Raw genomic sequence first — 24,810 nt, forward strand, 5'->3', positions numbered from 1 at the left:
GTCCCGCTGGCCACACTATTGCTGACACAAGCCAGGTGCAATTGGCCTTACTGACCACCTGGGCACACCTGGCTCATGTTCAGCCTCTGCTGACCAGCACCCCAGCTCCTTTTCCTCCATGCAGCTTTCCAGACTCTCTTTCCCTAGCCTGGAGTTGCAGGGGCTTGTGACCCAAGTGCAGGACCCAGCAGTTGGCCTTGTTGAACCTCCCACCACTCGGTCCTTCCATCCAGCCTGTCCAGATCCCCCTGCAGAGCCTCTCTGCCCTCCAGGAGATCAATCCTCCTCCCAACTTGCTGTCGCTCCCTGGAGCCTCCAGCCCCAGCGGCACCACGGCACGGCCGGGCTGCAGCTCCACAACCCGGTGTAGTCCTGGCATTATCACGGTTGTTCTCCCGGTGTTATCCCACCTCTACCCCCGTGTTATCCCGGTGTTGTCCCAATGTTATCCCAATGTTATCCCGATGTTATCCCGCGGCCGCTCCGGGAGGGGCTGGGGGCGGAGCCTGACTATCAGGCCGCGCTCAGACCACGCCCCCACACGCGGCCATCCAATCAGAGTGGGCGTGGCCACAACGGGGGCGTGGTCACAACGGGGGCGTGGCCACCGCTGTCCCTTCCCTCCCTCACGCTCCCCCCGCCACAGCCGCTCGCTGTCGCCGCTGTCGCCGCTGTCGCGATGTGGCGCAGCGCCGGCCCCGCTGGCGACGCGCAGGTATCGCGAGCGGCCCGGGGCTGGCTCTGAGGCCGGGCCCGGCCCGCAGGTCCGTGCGGGTGTGGGTGCCCCGAGGAGCAGAAGCAGCGGGGGCTGTGTGGTGGCCCTGGGCCTTACGGGGCCCTGAGGGGGCGATGGCGGGGCCGCAGGGAGAGGAGCGTGGTGGGGCTGGAGAGCCACAGGCGCCCTGGGCTGGTGGGGGTGAGCGGGGAAAGGGCTGGCAGGGAGTCCGTGCTGGGGGGCTCTGCCCTGTTCGGCCTCCTGGAGTGGCAGGGAAGGGAGATTCCCGTCCCTGGGCTCACACCGGGCAGGGCATGAGTGAAACAACTCTGTAAAGTCAAATTTCCTACTTCCTGGCACCTGCTGTTACCTGGACAGAAAACTCCTGTTCTACCCTGTATTTGCCTTCTTGTAGTGCAGAGGGATGTGGAAAGGCTGCTTAAACAGAGAAAATAAAACTTGCCTGCTGTAGCCACAGTGCTGCAAAGACCTGTGCTTACAGTGGGAACTGCAAAGGAGAATTTTCTCCTTACTGCATATTTCATATCTCAACACCAGTGATTCACAGGCTGTTTTACTTGAATTCAGCTTCTGCTAGCGAACAGAGCTATTTTTATGTACCAAATTTTGCTCTGTAAGTCTGAGTAATACTGAATTCTCTCTGTCATTCGTGGCTGCTGACACGCAGATGGCATTCCTCTAAAGACTCCTCTTCCCATGTGTTTGCTCCATGCTTTCTTGAGACCTAGATTAGTGGAATTTTTCTAGAGTCATGTCATTGTGTAGTGCTAGTTAGCCTTATGAACCTTGCCATAAGCACTTCCTCGATGCAGCTTAGAGCTTGCAGTTGAAATTAAAGCAAAATTTTTCTTCCCTACCTTCATTACAGCTCTGAACATGCAGTGGTGGGCTGATCTGTGCCAAAACTCTCTCAATTTGAAAGACAGCTGGGAAAGAAATAGAGTCGGAAGCAAAACTGAAAGGAAATGTTCACTCAGAGGAAGCAGGGAAGCAGAAAGAACTGTAGGGAATGGTTGGAGAGGATGACTTCCCTTTGTTTTATGTGTCTGCTCTTGAGAGGACTGTAGACATGGCACATTTTGAACCTGTAAGAGATGAGATTTAGGTTTGTTAGCCTTTTCCCTCTGGAATGTGATACATAAAGCATCTCATTTTGTCAGCACTGTTCTCAGTGCAGTGCAAAGCACTGCTAAGATTTAACTTTGCTTTCTGGAAGCATATTGAGTGATTGATGTTTTAGTCAAAATATGTTAAAACTTTCTTTTTTGTTGGTGTGTGTGTATCCACCTTTTAAACATCCACCAGAGTGCACATGTATACATCAGAAATTGGACTTTATGGGTTTTTTTTGTACAGAAATTGCTCTGTAATTTTAAGATTTAACACACATTCTGCTGGAATGTTGAATGAAAATGATTCTATAGCTATAGTTTGGCAGAAGAGGAAGCTAGTAAACATTTCTGTCTCACCTTGGGATTAATTTTTTTATGTGTGATTGAGTTGCAGATGGTTGCAAATAATTTTTGCTCTTCACAAAAGATAAATTGGTTTGAAAACGGTACAGTTTCCTCCAAGAGAGTTCTTGTAATTTAGAACTGAGGATCTTGCAAATGTTTGAATTAATTAAAAAGCTGAGTAATTGTATCCTTTATGACAGTCGTGAAACAACAGCGTGGTGGATGCTGCTCACATTTTAAAATGTGAGTGTTAATTTTTGCAGCATTCCCAGATGTATTTTACACATTCTAGGTGAAGAAACACATGAAGAGAGGTCATGCTATTTACTTAAGGCCACAGTGTTAAAAATTAAGATAACAGTCAAAGGGTCAACCTCAGAGACTTTGGGGTTGATTGCTGGATAATTCTCTATAAAAAGTTACAAATTGCTGAAATAATGTCATGGGACTGTATATACAGGACTGCAGCTTTGTCTTTGGTTGGTTGGTGTTTGTTTTTGTTTGCTTTGTTGTTTTATTTCAGAAGGCTGAGACCAAAGAGGAATTTGTAAAAGTTAGAAGGAGGGATTTGGAAAGGCTGACAACTGAAGTTATGCAACTGCGGGATTTCTTACCCAAAATAGTAAATGGAGATATCCTGGGGACATTCCAGAAGCTGGATGCTATTGAATCAAGTGAGTAGCACCATCTTACAAGCTCTTGCAGTTTCTGCCAGAACTGCTCAGAACAAACTGTTGTGCTCCAGAAATAGTTGTAGAGTTTGTGGAGCTATTCCAGATTCAACTGTGTTGTTCAGTGACTGCTTCAGTAAATTAATGTGTTTGTAGTGAAGAAAATTACAGGCTGCCTTAGGAATAATCAGACATGTCAAATTAATCTTTAAAAATATTTTACTGTGGATAAAAACATACATGGTTCAGGCAGTAAGGGAAGCTGTATGAGGAACAAAAAGTGTTTTCCCCAAAAACATTTTGTTTTTCTAAAGGTGACTTTCAGAGAAAAAAAAACAACAAACAACAAAATAATGGTAAATAGCAGTGGATAAAAATCTGAAGAGTGAGTTAATTTAGTATTTGGCCTGTCTAGTTTGTATGCTTTACTAATAAAAAAAAAAAAAAGATTATGTAGTAAAAGTCTTTTTATTGCTGTCCCCAGAGTCCATTTTTTTCAATGATGGATTTCTCTGTGCATTATTTTTTTCAAAAATAACCCAATTCCCAACATGCCATCAGGGCCAAATAGAAGTCAGCTCCATCCCTGCTCTGTAGTTTACCTACAGCTGTACAATTTACCTGGATTTGGGTTTGCCTGAAAAGACATGGAACAAGCACTGAGACAGATTACAGAGGGTGTGTCTCTCCTAGAATACCAAGTAATAAATGGAAAATTAATTTGCAACAGGCAGCCAAGGAAAAGCAAGGTAGGGCCTCAAGGCCTGTGTCTGACAATGTGATATATTGAGACAGATCTTCCTGCTGCCTCAGTGATTCACTTTTTGGGAAGATTCTTCCATGTCACAAGCAGTGGATAAAATCTGGAAGTGTTCTCTGTTCCAGGGCATCAGGGACTGTTTCCAGTTGTGTTAAGTGTTCAGAATCCTCAATTCGTTTTTTCCTCCTTGTCTTGAGATTCCTCTCACTGTTCCCTTCTTACATTCCTTGTGCCAGGTATCAAGGAGACCCTGTCAGGGCCATCCAGAGCAGGCTCATGGCATCAAGATGGGGATTTTAAGACTCCTTGAAATGTTCTGCTGGCTGTCCAGCATTCTCTGGGTCCTCCAGGATAGGACCTGAAGCTGAGACAGCTTTTGAATTCTCTGGAGTCTCTCCACAGTGGAGATTTCTCTTGCAGGTGATGAGATAATTTGTATATTTATTCAGGCTCTGGCCATTATGTGCCCTCTACAACTGGATAAGTCAAGTGGAGATTTTTGCTGCTCCAATCTTCTCCTACCTCTGCAGCATGAAATAAGGCAGACTGGAAGGAGGCTTTTGAGCATGCAAATCACTAAAGGTTGGACATCACAAGGACACTAGCAGCCCTCACTCTCAGAATGGTGCTGTTTGCTCCATACAGCCTCTTGGTGTGGCATGTGAAGCTCACAGGAGTCCTGGCAGCTCCCAGAGATATTTTTCATATTGTTCTTACAGAGCCTAATGTGTGATTTGTACATCTCCAGACTTCCATCAGCTGTTGCAGTTTCCTGGGTACTGTTGAAGTGTGCTTTAACAGCAGAGTCTGCTGCTCCTCAAGAAGTGCAGATTGCAGTCACAGACTTTCAACAACTCTGACCCATTCAGTTGTGAGACTGGTGGAGGCTTGAACAGCTTTGAGAAACCTTGAGATCTTTGCACATTTCCCTGGTGTGTGTAGATCAATAGGACCCCCATTTCCTGTTGCTTCCCAGTGTTAATCTCTGAGATCTAAGCTGGCAATCCTCAGTGCAGCCAACACCTGCTTTTTGGGCTGCTGTCAGGGTCTTCATTAAGATTTTTGCCAGGGTCATTGTTCATTTCTAAAAGAGGGTTCTGTTTTGTTTTTATTACCCTTCTCGGGAAGAGTGCTTGGCTCCAGGAGTCTTAGAAATACAGCTCCAGCAATTTTCCTGTATTATGTATATGTTTAGTGGAACTCACTCCACTTGGGAAGAGTTAAAAATATCATTTAACACTGATCTAGCATTTGGATAAGTAGAGTTGGAGTTCCATCACTTGTTGGCATTCATTCCTATTATACTCAGTTTTCCACCTCCCAGGGCTTTGAGATTAGACTCGTAGTCCAGAAAATCTCCTGGTATGACCTATAATTTTATGTGGATGAGACCAAGTCCACCTCACATCTGAAATGGGGGCCTTCTCGTTTCTGCTGTGCCCAGTGTCCTGTTCTGCTTTTGAGTCTCTTTGGGAGCAAGTGCCACTTCTTCCCAGAGTCTGATTCACCACTGCAGTGGTGAAGTTACCATTTCAATTGTGTGAAGTGTGAAGGTGCCATTTCAATTTTTTTGTTACTCACCCAAGCTGCTAGTGAAAGCTGCTTCTTTCTCTTCAGAGCAAATGCACAGCTGGGAGAGCTGACTGGGCACAGCAGGAGTTTCCACGAATGAGGAAGAACTGGAAGTAAGTCTTTTTTCAGCAGCTTCCACTATTGTCCTTTTTTGCCCCTTCTACATAAAATTTTGTGATATCTTAGAGGATGTTGACACATCTTTCTGTTATCTGAAGCCCTTTAAAAAGTCCAGGTTGCATTGTGGTAACACTCAGTCGTCAATATTTTTCCCCTTCTGGCTCAGGTTTCGTTCTGGGACCTTTGCAGTTTGCTGGTGAAGGATGTGGCATCTTTGTTTGTCTGCTGGCTGGATTCAGGTTGGATCCATCCTCTCAAAGGCTAGAAGTGATTCTTCTCTTTCTGGAGAGCTTGTTTCCTTGCAGGAGCAGAGATTTTCACTGTTACCTGGCAAGGCTCTTGGCCTGCTGTAGGCAAGCAGAGCATGTTCTACCCCTGCTCAAGACATATTGCTGTCAACTTCTTAGGACTCACATCCACGTAGTCAGAAATGCACGAGACTGAATTTTCTTGTCTTGACAGAAGGAAAATTTGTTGCCCAGAGTTATCCTCAAAAACCTCAATTAATCCATTCCTCCCTTCATTCTTTTCCTTTGGACTGCAGATTGAAAAGAAGTGAGTTGCTCAGAGAGCATGTCCTGGCACAGAGATGTTTGTCAGCAGTGAATCCTTGCCTTGCCTCTTTGCTTTTTGCTAAAAAATGTTGCTGGCTCAGAATCACACAAGGGCTGAGGGGAAATACACCTCTTCAGATAAATCAGCCACAAACAGCTTTCTTCCTTTTATACATGTTACTCAAAGCAATGTGTGTATACTTAAGATGATAAACTTGTCAATTATGACCAAAACAGGAAGGTATTTATTTTCAAATAATGTAGAATTACTAAATAGAATGCCAGAAGCCAAGTCCTTCATTTAATAAGAACATATTTGAATAATTTTTAATGATGTTGTCTTTTTATGATAGAATTTGATATGATTTTTGGTAATTACATAAAAAATTACTGTGACAGATTGGGGGAAGTATTTCAAATGTGTTATGCTATAGACCAAACTGTCATGTTCAAGGGTATGGTGTTTGAAGTGGGGTGTAATTTATTTTTTTTCAACTAACCAAGGTTATAGTAGATGCTGCTTGGATATTACTTTTTGAAACGACTTAAACATGCTTCCTTTTTTCAGTATAAATACTAAGCATCCAAGACTGTGTTTTTTTTATTTTTTTTTTTTTTAGTAAAATACAGTACACGGTTATTGTTAAAACTGTCCTTCAAAGAGAATTTTTTTAAACAGGTATCATGCTGGTGAAATAGATTACTTTTAACTTGATTTCTGTTCACTAAAATAAAGTGCCTAAATTAGAATGAATTTCTGCTAACATCAGAAATTTGATAACATCAGAAATAAATTTTATAAAAGAATCATAAAATTGGCTTGTGACTGACATAATGTTTAAATAGTTTATAATAATGGAATCACAGAATGTGTTGGTAGGCATCATAAAGAACATTCAGTTCTAACCTCATTGCCATGGGCAGGGAGAGCTTTCATGAGCCCAGGTTGCTTATACTACTTTATAAATAGTATTTTATAATATTTGAAATAGTTGCTTTTCATTCTTGCTACCCACGTAAGTTGTAAATTGTAGATTGAAACACTCACTTTTGACTACTGTTGGTATTTTTCTTATGTTTTTAATATAGTCACTGACTCAGGTGAAATTTCACTCACAGAGTTTTCATGGGAAACAACATGAAAACAAAGTAGAAAACTGAGGAAATTTTAAAAAATCTTCTCAACCCTCAGTATTTAACAGCCGGATGCGATTCTTTTAAATCAGATGTGTCTGCTTTCTCAGAGCTGTTGCCACACATGATATTCCTGTTTAGCCACAAGGAGGTGATCTCGCACAAGCAAACGGCTGAGGCACCTCGGTAAAGTCACACTTGGTGGATTCCCTTTGCTTTAATGCAGGCCCGATGACCATAACGTGTTCCTTCTTTCTTTCATCTGATTTATCCTGTCACAGGCCTGGAGAGAAAGGAGGAGGAAATAGAGCAGCTGAGGATGGATTGTGAACACTTCAGAGCCCGTCTGGAAACGGCCCAGGCAGATTGCATGAGAGAGAAGAAGGTAGATGTGCTGCCAGGATATGGATATCTGTGTGATTGAGTTCTAATAACAAAAGCAGAAATGATAAAATTTTCATTTTCATATCACTAAATTAATCCTCAGTCTCAAAAACAATTTGGGATTTCTATCCAAATAGTCATCCATATCCATATTAACATGTTGAAGTAAACCACAGGGTATTTGGGAAGATTGTGGCATAGCTAGAATCAAAAGGTCCTCCACAGAATCAGTTCTTGTGAATTTAACATTGCTCTAACATATTTGCAAAGAGGACAATAGGAGATAGTTTGAACAGTGTGATGTACAGAATGAAAGCAGCCTCTCCTGGTTTTTGTGAGCTGTGTACCTTTGTTTAGTGTTAATAATCTTCCTCAAAGCACCTATTGATCCAATTGCCATGTACAGCTGAGAGTAAAGGAGCAATTTCAGGGCTTCTCTTGCTCTGCCAATATTGTATTTAGTGATTATGAGAGGAGAGATTCTTAACAATTAAGGAATAGCAAAGACACTGACTTCTCAGACTGTGAAACCATTTGGGTTCAAATGAGTCTCTGGGAGAATCAGTGGTGATTATTTGCTGCAAAAGTTCATTTCCTTGGAGCCATTTTCAGTAGTCAGCAATTGAGATTGTACAGCTGGCATTTGCCAGCCTTGGGATTGCACAAGGACAGATGAACCAGAAAACTTACTTCATTTTTGGAAAAGAATAATGAAGAGTTCAGAAATGCACTTTCAGTGCATATCTGCATAGACCAAACACTCTGGAATGAAGTTTAGTATGATAGAATTGTTGTCAATCTATTCCTTATTTCAAAATAAATATCTTCTGGGATAGATGTTGCAGTTCTGCAATAGGTACAGAGTTCATTTTGCTGTGCACTGAGGTCTTCAGTTGCAGGATAAAATCCCTGTAAAATTGAATGCTGTTGCTTTAGATACTAATGAAGCAAGTGCCACACATTGTTCATGTTAATACAACAAAATAAAGAACAGGTGGTTTGGGTTTATGATTTCTTTAGGATGAGTTTTACTCGAAGCACAGATAGTTTACTAGGAGCAGTTGTTTGGTGTTTCTGCTCCAAGCTCTTCTCTTCATATCTTTATTGTTGTGCAGTGTGTGGCAGTTGTCTGGCTGGGTTCTGTCAAATGCCAGGAAGGTGTATTTCAATGGATTGTGCTCTTGGTATTGTGAAGTCCTTTATCTTTCAGGATACAACAAGGTGGTGTGTGTTTATGAGTGGTTTTTGTTCCTGTTAATCACTTTTCTGGTGTTTTTCATTTGGTTGCTGTTCTGCTCTAGGCATCCTTGTGTAGAGTTTCTGAATTATTTTCTACATATTTATCTTCTGATGGAGAAGAAAATTATTCACTGAGACAAACATGGAATAAATGCATTTCTGGTTCAGCAGTGTCCTTTTCTGAGGCCGTCATAAATCAACATTTTGCACTCCAAATTCTCTGTGCAGAGCTGTATTGCTGATTAGGGAATTGCTGTGCTTTCTGAACCTGAGCAAAACTTGAAGTGCACATGTTATTCTTGGCTGATGTCTCCTTTGTCTGTGTTTTTGCAGTTCCATACTTGGGCACTGCTGTGTTCTTGTGCCTTGACCTTTTCCTGAAGATGGTGGTGTTGCATAGCACAGGGATCACTGGGTGGTGTGAGCTCTTAGGAGTGTTGCTTCCAGCCAGGTTATTTGCTTTTACAGGCTCTGTTTATTTTCCTGGCTCTTGCATGTACTATTTTGTTTTTCTTGCCTCATATCTTTGTTCTGATGTTGCTTTTGATCTATTAAAAATTCTGGCATTTTTTCTGCTGGCTTTGCATGCTTCTTGGGGGATCTAGATTTGGTATTACTGGGTTTTATGTCTTACTCGGTATTAGCATCCAAATGCAAATAAAATGTATTAAAGATACATTTCCCTAAGACTAGGACAGTGTGGAAAAGACAGGGAGAATATAGGGATTAGGCAGGAAGATGCCTGAGGACATTTTGTGGATGCATGGATGCACATGGTGGCAGAAAAGCTGATAGGCCTGGCAGTGAGTCATGTAAAAGATGGAATTTGTCTAATTTGCTTAAAAATTATCAAAGTATTAAGAAATAAGAGACTTTTCCTGGGAGTTTCTGCCTATGGAATCAGCAGCAAGTGTCAGCCTTTTGCCTGTATAGGTGAGAGAGACTCCAGAGAGTAAATACACACAGAAGTCTGCTTGAGAAATTAAACTTGAACTTTACAAATCCTCACCTGCGTGTTCCAGCAGCAGCAGTGCAAATCAGGCTGGTATGTGTGGTCTGGAGGTAGTTGGTGACAGAGCACACACAGCTCTGTACTGTTTGACAACATAAATTTTCAGGTGGGTTTACATTTCTATTCTTTACAAACCCTCAACATGAAGTGTTGAGGTGAACCCCAAAGCCAAGAAGATACTTAAAGTCTTGATGACAATACATAGTTGAAAGTCTTGTTCTGTTTAGTTGCTTTCAAAACTGACATAGAAGAGATTCCTTCTCATTTCCCCATACTTCATCCTGACAGTGAAACACACTGGGAAGGCTGAGCTGAGGAAGGTGTTTTCTGCAGTGAATTTGAAAATATGTTGGTAAAATGGGCAGAGTAAGATCCTTCTGTTTTTTGGCATTGTGCAATCTGTGATTCTCTCTCTTTTAATACTTGAATTAGCATCATTTTTCTGTACTGGCCTTGGCCTTTCCCTGCAGCACTTATACCACCCTACCTGGACTTATGGGAGCCCCCAGCCACCCTGAGACACAAACTGCAGAATCCCTGCCTTGATCTCCCTGTCTGTGCTGGCTCTAAACCGAGAAGTGCAACAGCTTTGCTATTCCTGTGGCAGTGGTAGGAAGCCAGTGAATCCCAGATCCTGCCCAATTCCATTATATTATTCCAGCCAGCTTCCCATGTGATTGGAGAAAATACTGCCAAATGGAGGATGTGCTCTGGTTCTGTAGGGTTGATCTGTTCTCTTTTTATGCTTTGTGGCATGAACCACTTAGCATCTCACTTCAGTGATCGTAAAATCCTTGTGTTACAGAATAATTCAGGTTGGAAGGATTTTGGAGTTGTGTTACCTCATTCCAGCCCCACTGCTGTGGGCAGGGACACCTTTCACTAGATCAAGTTGTTCAGAATCTCATGAATGCACAGTGGTGCCTCAGCTTTCTTGCAACAGAAGCTCCTCCAAACTTCAAACCTTAGGTGTGTTTTTTGGGACTCTGTCTTGCTTTACCACTGCTGCTCAGGACTATGCCAACAGAAAAGAGCTGGAAGAGACAACATATTTATCCTGGATATCCAGCAACTATTCCATGTTGACTAGAACAGAAGCCTGTTTTGAAAAACAAAACAACCCTCCCCTCCTGTAAGATATCTTTTGGAAGGTGTCAGGGAAGGCTGGCCCCTGATGCTGAAATCCCCTCTGTCTTGAAGAGACATGGAGCTGTTTGCTCAGGACGAGATGTCTCCTGTCAGGCTTCTCTAGGTGCCACCCAGTCTCGGTGGGTCACTTGGTTTGACCTTGTGGACAGTTTCTGGTTCCTGTCAGCCTGCACTACTTAGAGACAGCTCAGGAGAGAAGGAATGTGTCTGCAACTGCTCTGGGTTACCCTCCCTTTTCAGAGATGGCCATGATTGTGTTTCTTGTTCTGTCCCTTAGCCTAGGAACTTGGTGTGGGAGATGTGAAGTGAAACCAAAATTTCCTTACGCTGTTCCAGGAGAAACTGGACCTGCGGCAGCAGCTGAACGAGGCCAAGCAGCAGCTCCTGCAGCAGGCAGAGTATTGCACAGAGATGGGAGCAGCAGTGTGCACCTTGCTCTGGGGGGTATCCAGCAGTGAGGAGGCTGTGAAATCCATTCTAGGAGGAGTAAGTATGGCAGGTGAATACTGACTCCTGGGAATGCCCTCAGACCTTTAAAACAAGGACCTTTAAAATAAGGGCCTTGCTGTGGAGCACACTTTAAGGATGTATTTCAGAAACTGACTGGACATCAAAAATGCTTTCTGGTTTGCATGTTCTTTGTGAACAATCCATTCTCATTTCAGAAGGGTTGAAGCTGTGAAGTGTTATGAATAAACTCAGTAATTATTTGGTTACCAAATAAGGCTTATCTGTTTTCCACCACACACTGGAAGCAAGGCTACAGTTAGCACAATGTAAATATCTTTACAAGCTAACAGAAGGAGTGAATAGTTCCTGGGCACATGCAGGAGTTTCCATGCCTGTGGAGAGCTTGGAGGAGCTATTTCCATGGAGAAAAGACAGATTCATTGATTCTCCACTTCTTTAAATCTTTCTGCTGCCTTAATATGTGAATGACTCTTGGAAATTGAGACCCTCACTGCTTGTGGATTATATTAAATCATCAGTGTTAAACATGGGCAAGTAGAGTATTTTCCAAAAACCAATAACAAACCACAAAGCTAGAACAACAGCAGTTAATGACAGTGGTAATATTGCAACTATCACGATTTCACTGCCAAGTGCAGCTGATGGAATTAGGAGGGACTAAGGCGACAGGCCTGAAAAAACATGATTTTCATTCTTGACACAGCCAACATGAGAAGGAATTGCTGTATTTAATCTGAGTGAAGTGATTCCACAGTTTCTTTTGGCTTGATTTTTCAGCAGCATGATGAACAGCTGAGTGAATAGGATTAGTTCATTATCGTAAGTGGTAAACCAATGTGTTTGTAAGAGTTGTTCTAGTTGGGTGTTCCAAAATACAATTACAACTTCATATTGGATATTAGAAAGATATACAATGCTGCCTTATTGATGAATACTTCTGATGATTTCAAATCCAAGCAGCAGCAGTTATTAGGAAAAACATCTGTAAATCACTCTATAATGCAGTTGAAATTTAAAGAACAAGGCTGGTTGTTGAAAGCAGTCTTAAGTATTAATATTCAGTTGAATTAGTTAAAAACAAAACTGTTGCCTGAAGATTTGTTTAAAGGTAAAAAAAACCTAGTGTGAAGATGCAATACTTCAGGGGTTAGGTTGGTTTGAAATGCAAAGTACTTCTCCTATTAATTTCCAGCAATCATTAAAGCCTGTTGAACTGCTGTACTTCTGGTGAAGATCAGAGCAACATTTGGGAACATCATTTTCTTGGGATGGTGCATTGAACACTGAGAAACGTGCCTGGGCTTTGATACAAGACTCCTAGGAAAAGCAGAAATGGATTGTGTGGCATTGTGTCAACCACAGATTGCAACTGGCAGTGAGTCAGGTCATTAAAAGATGATGGAGATTTGTCATACAACATATTTGGTTTGGGTTATTTTGGGACAAGTTGTACAGCTTGTAGCTTCTTCCCTCCTCCCTGAGAAGGTGCTGTGGACTACGGAAATGTATGAGAACATCAAGAGTGCTTTGAAACTGTTGCTGATGTTTAAGCACATGGGGAAGGTGGCATTGATTCAGAATCATGTCATGCCTTGCAGAACAATGCCCGAGCGTTTTTTGATCTTTGCAGCAATACAGAAGTAGGTCTTTTTTCCAGTCCTGTAATGCAAATAGACTGAAATGATGTTAACGACCAGTATACATTTTGTGTCCGTAAGGGTTGGGAAAATCAGAATTAAGCAGCAGATTTAAAATGTGACACAGGTAGTTCTCAAGGCAGTGAGGGAGAGATGCCTGCTGGTTTTGCCTGTGTTCCTGGAGAGAATTTGAAGAGACATCCAGAGAAACACCATGACAGAGTTTTCAAGGTTTCCTACCTGCATATACCAAAAAAAGAAGTATATTAATTTCCATGAGATTGTTTTGGATGTCTTTCAAAAAGCTTCAGCAAGATATGACAGGCTTCTCACATGGAAATATAACCTGGAGGTTTGATTTCAGAACAGCATCAAGACTTGCTTAAACTTGAGAAATTTTGGATCCTACATGGTGTTTTGCTACTTCAGTTGTCTGATACGGTGACAAACGACTTTATATTTTGTGGCAGCAATTTTTCATGTTACCTGGAGCTTTCACACAGGAGTTGCACAGACAGCAGAGGGTTCATTGCACCATCTGAGCTCGGGCACCTTAATGGCTGCTTTCAGAACTGTCCTTATCTCAGCATGGGTGGGTGAGACATTCTTCAGTCCCATGAAAATGCCGTCAAGTTAATAAGGGACTGTGCAGAGTGTGCACTGTTTGCTATTTATAAACCTGATGGGTCTTTGCTGGAGCTCAGCACTAGTTAAGTAGTGGCTATGTGGAAAGGAGGATCAGCAGAGAGGACACCAGTCAAACCTCAAGAGGTTGGCAGATAGAAGATTTCTCTTATTTTCTGTGTTTTCTGTGCAACATACCAACTACTCAGGGTGCTTAGTACCCTCATGTTCCCATGTGAATATTTATTTTCATAATGACTTAGTGGGCTCTTCATTTTCTCTCACACCCTCTTGCTTCTTGAGGTGTAGTCAGTGCTTGTGTTAAAATTGCTATCTTTGAGGAGTGGTGTCCATATAAAAACTACATCCAGCACATGCAGAATTGCACTTATCTTCCTCCTCTTTCTCCATGATGCCTTCATTCCTGTTGTTCTGGGGACACAGCATCATTTGTGAAGATACTGTGTTGACTGAGCCTGCTTTTTGTCCCCTCTTACTGAAGTCACCCCACAGGTACATCTTTAACGTGGTGAATGTGCAGCAGTGGAGGAATAGATGTTACCTCTAGTTTTGCATATACTGTCAAAGCAGTAATCTTGCAAAAGCATGAAGATTTTCAGCCACTTTACAAAATGAATAAAAGTTCAGGCATTTCTTGAACTCTCTCATTGGGTCACTGCTGGAAATGACTAAAAGTTTCATCTGCTTCATGAAACAATTGGAAAAATTATTAAAGACACTGGGAAACCCAGCATTATGGGCTCTCTGCCACACAATTTTGGTTATGAAAGCCTTCATCTTCTGTGTGAAATAAGTTCCAGCAGTGTTTTTCTAGTCAGAATTACCAATAAACAGAAACAGGTTTCTCCATCCTTCTTTGTGGACTCTGCACCTCAGGCCAGGCTCTTTGACTTTCCCTGAGCTTTGTGGTGCTCCCTAAGCTGAGATACCTCCAAATGGAGCAGGATTGCAGCTGAGGGGAAAAGTCTGTTCCATAATTACAGCCTGTGCTTCTGTTCATGTGTTCTGCTGTGGTGATTGTTTTTTCTCACTTGACATGGTTGACTTAAGTTCAGCCTGTGACCCAGGAGAGACCTCCATTTCCTTTTCCAAAGAACTTCTGCATAGCCTGTTACTGTTATTGAGCAATTCATGAGTCCTATTCAGATCCATTTGAATCCTGCTTTTTCTTCCTGGGGACTTCATTGTTTTCTTAGGAATTTCATGTTCAGTCTCCAGTCTTCAGCTGATTTTGACAAAAGCTACTGCAGTAGGCCAAGTGGATGTGAAACACCTAGTGCAACTACTGCAAAACAAAGAGATAATATTCTCACATCTGGTAATAAGCTTTAATTCTGCTGGTTGATTATATATTATTGTGTGCTTAGGGGGTAGATATGCAGTACTTCAGTTTTATGAATAAATGTGGCCTTGAGTAGTTTCCTGTTTTCTTCTAAAGTTAATGGTTTCAAATATTAGGGGATCAAACATGGTATTTTCTCTTGTTTATTTGAAGTAACTGGATATTTTAATAATTTGGAAGATTGAGCAGCTTTACTGTAGCATCTAATAATAATAGTTGCTGTAGTGTGTGTAATCTTTCTTCTCCTCCATACTTGCAGACTAAAGCAGTAAAGTTTTTCACAATCACTGCCCAGACCATGGAGAGCTTTGTGAAGTCATTAAGTGAAGACATGAAACAGCAGGATTTGGATTCTGAGGAAAATCAGTTTGTATTAGCTTTGGCAGGGATTGTAACAAGTAAGTTAATGTTGTGTCTCAGAATAGCATTACACACCTACTGGGAATGTGTATTGCCTCATAGAAGCTGCAGTAAATACAGCTTTTCAAAGTTAAGTTGTCACTGTTGATATCTTGGGTGACTTTCTGGTTTTCTGAAGTTCTAGCAGATTTTGTTACTGACACTTCTGTTACAGGCACTTCTGTGCTGCCTGTGACATCGTTAAGGATTAGACAGGTAAGAGCCATTGAGGTCTGAAATTCCTATTGCATTCCTCAGTCTGGAGTGAAACAAGGACCATTGTACCAGTCTTGTATGCTCACGTTAGTTTGTACACATTGAGCAATTTACTTTGTGAATCACCATTGATGCCAACATCTACAAGGTTATAAATTGGAGATGGTGCAAGTAGATCAGCCCCAGTTTAAGGTGCGGACTAAGGATTTTTAAAGTGCTTAAAAATTTTGTTACTGTCAGATACACCACACTTTGACTGTATAAGAGAAGATTATAAATCTGACTTCCATGCTAAGTATTTTTTTTTTAGGTCCAGAAAATAAGTAAAAAGCCACGTATCTTTTGTAGAATGACTGTGCTTGGTTTGGGAGGCTGTGAGGCTGATACATCATCTGAATTTCTGTGAAACTGTAACTATCAAAATTACACTGAAGACATGATGCGAGATAGACAAAACAGTAGATATTGGTATAAATAAGTGATTCTTCAATGAACAGCTTTTCTGAATGTGGGAATTTTAGCTGTTGGGATGTCAATAAAGATAAAATAATAATTATTATGTGATGCTTTATGGCACTGTACTGAGTAGGGGGCAGATATAAGAGAAAATAATAAAGGAAGCAGTAGCCTTTGCAAATAATTTTGTCTTTTGGTTTGTGTTTAAATAATGCCACACTTGCAGAGAGGTAGGAAAAAAAGCTTTTGAGTAGATGTTCATAAGAGTTTTGGTTGTGTGGTGTGCCAGATATGCCGAATTGTGTGGCTGTAAAACTCTGCAATCCTGTTCCTTTAAAGTGGAACCTATAATGATCAGCTTTGTTGCAGTCACACATTACCTGTGGATGGATAGAGCCTTTTGTTTCTCAATTTATTGTGTTGCTATTGGGACACTGGGCATTCTGAATAAATGCTTTTGTTACCAATGAAGAATTTTGAAGGAGCTGGACAAATTTTTGTTGTTCAGTATTTGCTATATAGGTGAATATAGTCTGAAATTTCTATCAATGCCATAGTTCATTCTTTAGAGCTGACCAATCTTTTTAGTGGTCCTGATAATTAGCAGAAGCTTCTGTTTGAAACGTGATTGGTGGTGATGTTTTGGGCTTTCCCACAGATGTGGCTGCGCTGGCCTGTGGCCGTGAGTTCCTGGTCAGTTCCAGTCGGGAATTACTGGACACGATGATGCATCTCCTGGGAGACATGAAGCCAGGACTCTGTAACAAATTTAAAGTGTATGTTGACTTTTCTTGCCCCTTTCAAATGAAATGCATTATCTTGCAGTGCAGCTCAAGTGATGACAGTTTTCCCACTCTCCCATTATTCCTTTCCTGGAGAGGAAACATAATTTTTGGAAGCTCTTTTCCCAGTAGTGTTCCTTGCAGAAGTACTGGGGTTGACTACAAAATTTTATCCAGGTTTTGTGTCTCTTGGGAAGTCTCTTAAGCTCCATAATATTGTAAAGGGGAGCAGGGGTGCCCTCTTCCAGCTTGGGAGGGGGTCACGAGTTTGATGTGGAATAAGGAAGATGTGAGAGCAAGTTTTACAACAGAGAAGATACGGGAAACATGAACTCATTTTTATTTCCTCCTAATATGAAATGTAAAATGTCACATGTCCTTAGTGAAGAAAATGAGTTATGGAGCTGCTCAGAGCAAAAATTAAATCATTTTAGGCTCTTTAACAGCCAGACTCACCACACACTTCAGTTTGTAAGAGGTAATGCCTGTAAAGTGACCTTGCAATATAGCTTGAAAGGCAAAGCCTTGTTGCACAGTTCAGCTACTGCAAAAGTGCTTTTCAGCTGATGGAGAGATTAAATAAACAATTGTCTTTGCCTTTTTCTCCTAGACCTTACAAGCTGAGGATATATGGCCTTGGCTGAGCAAATTACTGCTTAACGAGTGGCTCATCTGCTGAAATGTGGGCACTGGGTCTGTACACTTGGTTCATTTTTTCATGAAGGTGGTTTGAGCCACTGTGGTGGCTTTTTCATAAATACACAAACAATTCATACCCCAGGCAGCTGTCAGAGCTCAGCTGACAAACAGCAGCCTGGCCAGCTACGGTAACTTGACCACGTCCAGGCACACATTTAGGCAGGTTGGATGTCATAGTCATGAAGTCAGGCCCGTTCACTTTGAAGAGGTTTTTATCTTCCTTAACCTCAGCTGTCAGAGAGGGGGATGTCAAGCATTTGCTGACTGCCTGGGCTCCTTCCCACACTCACTGGGAGGAGATGGTGCTGTCAGGTGATTGCTTATGTGAGGGAGAGCAAGTTGCCCTCTGAAGGTGTTTGCCTTTCCTTGTTGGGTGGCGAGGGGAAAGTTGAACAGCCTGTGCTGTAGATAGTGGCTTGATGATTTGAGATCAGTTATTTACTCTGTTTCCCAAGCATTGGGCTTGAAGGTCAGTGATAGGGGTTTTTTGAGTACATCCCAACTGAAAGAATTGTATGAGAATCTCAGTTTACTAAAGAAAAGGTAATTTGTGCTTTCATGTGTATAAAAAATCAGACCAACCAAAACCAAAAAACAACCCTGAATAGAGGATCCATGCTGTTTCAGAATCTGTGAATGGGGTAAAAACAAAAGAGGACTTTGAGAGGAGGAGGGAAGATGTTCCTACACACACACTCTGAATTTCAGGTGGATACATGCCTATGGGTCCAGATAAACTATTTTTGACCATTTCATATTGTATTAATGTAATTGGATTTGAAGGCCTTTCTTTTGAGTTTATATCTTACTTGTTATTATGCTTCAAAATCTGCTTGCTTTGCAGAAGAATTACCCATGGTGCTGTAAACTTGCCTGCCAATACAGCACTGCTGGTAAAATATACATAGAACAATCCCATGAGGTGGCAAGGAATTCAACAGGGGCCAGCTTGGTAGGCTAACAAATAGAGGGAAGCTTGGATAAGAGGTTGCTCAAGGTGGTTGATAAGTGAGAAATGCTAAGCATATGTTACAATAGCTTGAATGCAGTGCAGCGATGATATTTTCTGATCCCCACAGAACCAACTTTTTTTTTTTCCTTACTCTGAACTTGCCATAGGATTAAAAAAAAAAATGGTGTATTCCTACATTAAAGCAAATGCCAGAAAGAACATTTCTTCATGGCCTTGTCAGAGGATGAGGGAGCCTAATTTGCTCAAATGTTTTAGTGCAAAATGTTTCCCTGTGTTTGTCTTTCATGTCCATAATCAAAAAAAAGTCCTTTTTTTATGAGCTCTATATGTGTCTTGTCACCGTTCAGTTTGAAAAACCTGTTCCTAACTAACACTATATTTTTTCTTATCCTTTTGGAGAGTTTTACAGTTTTCCAGCCCAGAAAATAAGGGTTTTGGAGGGTTGGTTGATTTGTTTTTAAATTGTTCTTTGCATGTAAGGGTTTTTTAGCTGCTGGTTAACCTTAATCAGCATTTTTATAAGCAGATGTATCAGAACTCCTTTTTCTCCTCCCATAGGGAGCATAAGCCAGGACAAAATGAAAGACAACTGTGAGACAAGGATATGAAGGTTTCCATAAATTCTAGTGCAATTTCAAAGTTAGGTGACAATGGACTCTGGTGTCATCATAAATAATGTTTACATATACATTTATATACATATTTAAAACTATATACATTTTTAAAACTACACCTCACAGATGAAAATGGGTGTTCATTATTCTGGAAATGCAATGTACTTTTTCTTAAAACATCACCATGGTGTTACATGGGAAGACATTAACTTATAATCCAATCAGTTGAAGAAAAAAAATGGCTTTTAATTTTAAGTGCTGTGGTTATCTTTTGCTTAGTTCTGAGATCTTACATTTATTTTCTAGCTTTTGTTTTCAAAAATATTTTTTCATTGCTGTGTGACAAATCAGGGGAAACCATGAGTCCAGTTCTACACATAGCAGTATCAAAGTAAGCTGATAAAGAGAGGAGTTCTCTTTTCTTGTTCTAGTAATCCTGTGTTTTATTTGGATGAATATATAAACAAAAAATTACAGGGAGAACCTGTAATTACTCCAAAACTGCTGTGATAGCTACTGTAGTCTGTGAGTAGGGAATAAATATATCCCAGGCATTAACCTGAGTGTTGAGACTGAAATCTCAGGGGTGTCCTTACCTTTCTGAAATAGCAGATGTGAAAGATTTCAGGTTTTCTTCTCATTGGTGTAGGGTTTGTTCAATGTTTGTAATTGTTACACAGTCAATAAGCATTTACTTAATTGTTTGTAGCTGTAATTACATGGTTAAGAACATTCAACTTTGCTTTTGTGGCAGTGTAAAGTAGCCAGCAAAGAGACATTTAAAATAATAGTACATTGTATATACTGATCCCATGTATTAACAAGACAAGAAAGGGCTTTAGCTGTGCATTTAGTTCTAGAGTTTAAAGCAAGCATTGACAGATACAGTAGTACAAGATGTTAATTAAATTTGGCTTGTCTAAGTAGAAAGATTATGAAATGCATAATTAAGACTCACTCCACATTTCAGGAAACAACACCAGAAAGTTTTGTTTATCCAGTAATCATTTGTGTCAGGTTTGCTTCAATAAGCACTTTTGCAATTATTATTGAAAAAAATACTTACTAAAATGTGGTGATAATGGAGGTGAAGGTGGTTTTAAAGGGCCTGGAAATGCTTCTCTGTTGTGCCTATGTGAGTGTGTTTAATTACATATGCTGTTATATATTAATATGCCACTGCATTGGCTTGTGGGATGTTCCAGCACTCCAAAAACCTCAGCACTCCCCTGGATCACCACCACCAGTCCCTTTTGTCTGCACAAAGCAAACAAGTGAAATAAAAATACAAACACAGCAGTGCCTTTTTACGTCACTTTATTTCTAACTGCAAATGTCAAACAGATTAAGGGTGAAAGACGTTCTCAAGAAATGTTAGCATTGCCATTATAAGATGATGGTTTATTGATCATTTCCATTCTGGCTGATTATTGGTAGTGCTGTGCTCTTTTGTCAGAGCTTGTTCTGGAAGCCCAGAGCTGCAGGGGCTGGATGAAAAGCAATGTATGGCCTTTACCAGCTGCAATTTCAGATCCAGAGCACCTCTCCCTACTTGGCAACGGTCACTGGTGCAGTAGATTTAATAAATCTGCTCTTCCTTTTTTCTCCTTAATAATCAAGGTGATCAAACTCAGAGTTACATAAATGACACCTCCTAAAACTCAGTTTAGCCTTTTCTGCTTTTTGAAAGTGTTCACAGAGTGTCCAAGTCTGCTGGTGGCATAGGAGCTTAAGCCATGAAACCTTGTTTGAGAATTGGATGTGAGGCGTGAAGTCCATTTGGAATTATCATTTCCCTTTTGTGTGGACATGGTGGCAGTGCAGTGACACACAGGCATGAGAGAGAGCAGTAGCCAAGCTGGCTCCAGAACAGAGAACATTCCAGCCCCTCCCTGAGGCCTTCTTACTCTTTTCCACGTGTTTGGAATATGTAATTTAACAGTAGAAACAAAGGTTTGCACAACATTGCTTATATATAATTTGAGATTTATCTCTGTTACCAAAATATAAATTATTGTTATAGGCTTCTGCTCTGGTATATACTTGACACAAATGGCAAAAGGTGATGAAGAATGCAAAGAAATCAAAGGCCCTCAGATCTCCTTTCTTTCAATTCTAGGCTAATGCTAATGTCACTTTACAATGTGAGTATCAACTTGAAAGGCTTGAAGTACATCAGTGAAAATCCAGGTTTTATTCCCCTGCTTTGGTGGCTGTTGAATGGTAAGTTGCTCTAAGAACCTTGTAAACTGTGATTTTCAGGATTTTGTAGAATTACAATAGATATTGCAAATAACAAACCAGAAATTTATATCTGTAACCTGATTATCTTTTGACAGAATAAAAGTAAACATAAAGGGCAAATACGGAGAGAGAAGATGTGTATTTCCCACAAAATTTTTGGCACTGTGTGTAATATTCCATTAATGTGAAGTTTAAATGTGATAGATTTAAGAATAGGGAATGGAGAAATTTGATGAAGTGGTTTAAAAAAAGCCACTTGTTTCCTGATACCAACTTTAATATAAACCTTGAGGGGGAACTATATGTCAGTTCACCACCATTAACACAGGAAAATGTACACATTTGGGGGGAAGAAGCCAAGTCTGTAACTTCACTGGCTCATTGCAGAAGTGTCTCTTTCTAGACAGAGGCCTTGTGCTCTAATAGGATTTAGGGCTCCAGGGCTGGAGAGCTATTCCCAGCTATGCCTTTGGCCAGTGCAGGACTCTAAGGACGTCAAGGACTTGTCACTGTCAGGTGCATGAGTGACATCAAGGCTCTGCTCTTTGGGAGGCTTCAAATCCCTGTGCAGGAGCCAGCAGGGATTGACGTTGGACCGGGCTGGCAGCTGCGTGCACAGCTCGGGAGGGACAGCAGGGGGACAGAGCTGTGACACTGCACTGCCTGCGCTTTCTCAAGATTTATGAGGAGATTTTGGTGTGCAGACAGCACTGGGGAGGTTAATTATCCCTCTGTGCTGCTAAAACCTTGCTGAAGTACGACTGGTAAATACTTAGAGCAGCTGGAATGAGAGAGATTGCATCTGCTTTTTGCAGACGTGGTTTTGATGCCGAGTTTTTGAAAAAGCTTTGGTTAGGGTTGGTAAACTGAAAGCTATTTGTATAGTTCATGGTTCCCTTAACTGTTTTACAGAAAATGTAGCTGCTCAAGCTTTTCATCAAATAATTTCCTGCTGTGAAATGCCACAGGCCCTCTCTTCCAAGGTTTCAGGAAATTAAGTAAACCTTGTAAGGGAAAACACCATTTCTATAGGGGGTTTTAATATATTTTGGTAAAAATGGGATCCTTAGAGCGCATCAAATACATGGTCCTTTGTTCAGCTGTGCTTTGAAATTTTACATGTCTTAGTCCAGGTTTTCCTTTTAATTTATGTTGGCTAATATATACATAAGGGGTTCTAGTGAAAAATACCAACCCTCAAAGAATCCTGTCCATGAGTTCCCAAATATGCCCTTCCAATTGTTGTGATAAAACAAAAAAGATAATAATTTGATGCAGGCTGTTGTCTGAAAAAGGCTCCTAGGTCAAGTAAGAGGATGAAATGGGAAACATTTATAATTAATTTGCAGCTACTAATGGAAATAAATGGAAAGACTGCTCGGCAGTTTGGAAGTGCTAATTGCTTATGGCTGGGTTGTAGAAAGAAGAAGGATCATGGCTAATTCCTTGACTTTTTGATAATAAACTTCTCCAAATTACAACAAGGGGGGAAGATTCTCAGATAAAGCAGTTCTACAGGTTCAGATTCCTGACTTTGGAGGAAGTCTGCTTGCTGTCAAGAGAGAGCTGTCTGGTTTGGGTATCAGATGAGGGGTCAGATCCAAGACCTGATCTTGTTCCCATCATTTTGTGTGAGATCTCCATAATTTTCCAACATTTAATCTATTTCTAAATGTGTCTGCTTGGAAAATTCAGCAGCTTCCTCCCACTCTTGCTCCTCTCCTGTTTCCCTGACCAGCATCTTCAGGTTCTGCTAGCCAAGATTAAGCTCATAAACACCCGGAGCTGCTACAGTATAAGGTCTTGTTTTTCCATGCAGGAGAGCAGAGCACTACCCTGTGCTGGCAGAGTATCCTGGATGTGCTGCCTGCCTGCAGGAAGCTTCTTCAAAGCCTGTTTTGATTAAGGCTTATGACCAGACAGCTTTCCAGTTTTGTATGCTTTTATCACCATTCCCACTTAAGAGAGGCCTCAGAAATCATCCTCTGATTTTTTTTTTTTTTTTTAATTTTCAGAGAATCATCCTGTTTGCTTTACCATTGTCAATCTGCTAAGGTCCATGACCTCAGCCTGTACATCAGGCCCATTTTTCTCCCTCTGCCTTGTATGCAGCTGATAACTCCCTCAAATTCCTTCTCTGAGTTCTTAGTCTATCTATCCTTGTCCCCTGAAGAAGAATGTCCTTCCCACTAAATGAAGAGAGGAAAATAATTGACTCGATTTTCTTTATTTCCCTTTGTTGGATCTGAGGCAAAGAGGGATTTGATTCAAGTTGTCTCACAGCATTTTTGAAGAGACGGAAATGTGCCTTGATGTTGAATACACTGATTGGAAGAGAAAGAAGAGAAAAAAAATCTAATAAAGGTTCCTAGTGGAGTAAGAATGTTAACAGCAAACTGTCCTACTGTCTTTGGGAAACTTGGATGAGCCGGTGTGACTTCATGTTCACTAACAAGAATTCTTAATAGTCTTTCTGCTGGAGGCTGTACTGATCATAGGAGAAAACCAAATGTTTGACACATTTTTTGAAGATAATGCAGTTCTCTGTAGTTTTATCACTTCATGAGGTGGGCTGTCTTTTTCTTCTTCTTTTTTTTTTTTTTTTTTGACTTTTTTAAACTTTCTAAAAGATGGACACCCTTTAATAACCAACACTGATCACTGAATCCTCTGTGTAGGTATCAGCCTGCCTACACCTTCTGAGCCTGGCACCAGCATAAAGCATGTGAATGATGAGTCAGATTTCTGTCCGTGGAGCAGCTTGTGGGATCAATAGAGTTCTCCTCTTGTGGAGCACCATTTGTTTGCAGAGCAGCTGTTCCCATCTTGGACAAAACAGGCAGCTTTAGTTTCCTCCATCAGCTGCTGTCCTTGTGTTGTGTCCTGGCTGAGGGTTTCACATAACTTTCAGATTTAAAGAAGCCCTGTCCTCAGCTACAGAAAAAGAAGCCTGTATCGTATTGGGTAGAAATCCACCTGAGATTTGTCAGTAGTATTTTTTCTGGTGTTTTCCATCTAAAGATGCAATAAGACCTCCATTATGTGACTCCCAAAGAAGTGGATTAGAACATTATTCTGCCAAGGATCTCTTGAAGAATAAGAACTAACAATCATCTCAGGTATTAATAATAAAGACTAAATTTAATGTTTTTCGGTTTTGATCATGCAGAACATCTGCAAACAAATGAGTGCTGGAGAAAAGGAGTCTAGGCTCTTCTTTAATTTCTGTTTGGTTGAGTTTTTTTGGTTGGTTGGGTATTTTTAACAGTGGGTGTCTTTATTTTGTTTTTTTCCCCACTTTTCTTTGAATGCAGGCAGTTAAAAAAAATTTCTCTTTGGAAAGCATGGAATTCAGAGACATTTTGTCAGTGACATTTCTTGTTCATAGCTGGGAAATTGCTCCAGGTACTTCATTAAACAAAACACAAAAAGAGAAATAGGACTAATTTTAGATCTTGCCCTTCAGTTTCCTCCACCTCAGTTCCATGTGGAAATCCAACCTTGTTTATCCAAATTCTTTGCAAATGATGGTCTCTATTAGAAA

At 40.9% G+C, this 24,810-nt stretch overlaps 1 protein-coding gene across 4 annotated transcripts in view; it reads left to right on the plus strand.

Annotated features, from left to right (window-relative positions):
• The first annotated feature begins 585 nt into the window (after positions 1-585).
• HSF2BP (heat shock transcription factor 2 binding protein) overlaps positions 586-24,810 on the plus strand; it is a 30,461-nt gene continuing 6,236 nt past the window's right edge. Inside the window, exons 1-8 of one of the 4 annotated variants that reach the window (XM_030283421.4) lie at positions 586-715; positions 2,717-2,867; positions 7,286-7,389; positions 11,125-11,274; positions 15,143-15,281; positions 16,613-16,730; positions 21,142-21,245; positions 23,282-23,856. In XM_030283421.4, coding sequence (XP_030139281.4) covers positions 680-715; positions 2,717-2,867; positions 7,286-7,389; positions 11,125-11,274; positions 15,143-15,281; positions 16,613-16,730; positions 21,142-21,245; positions 23,282-23,382 — 903 coding nt within the window. In that variant the 5' untranslated portion in view covers positions 586-679 and the 3' untranslated portion in view covers positions 23,383-23,856. Of the gene's footprint in view, positions 716-2,716; positions 2,868-7,285; positions 7,390-11,124; positions 11,275-15,142; positions 15,282-16,612; positions 16,731-21,141; positions 21,246-23,085; positions 23,238-23,281; positions 23,857-24,810 lie in introns of those variants that run through there. The other 3 variants (XM_072935461.1, XM_030283408.4, XM_012569470.5) reach the window with 3 other exon arrangements.

This window comes from Taeniopygia guttata, chromosome 1 (genome assembly GCF_048771995.1).
Source record: "Taeniopygia guttata chromosome 1, bTaeGut7.mat, whole genome shotgun sequence".
Classification (NCBI taxonomy): domain Eukaryota; kingdom Metazoa; phylum Chordata; class Aves; order Passeriformes; family Estrildidae; genus Taeniopygia; species Taeniopygia guttata.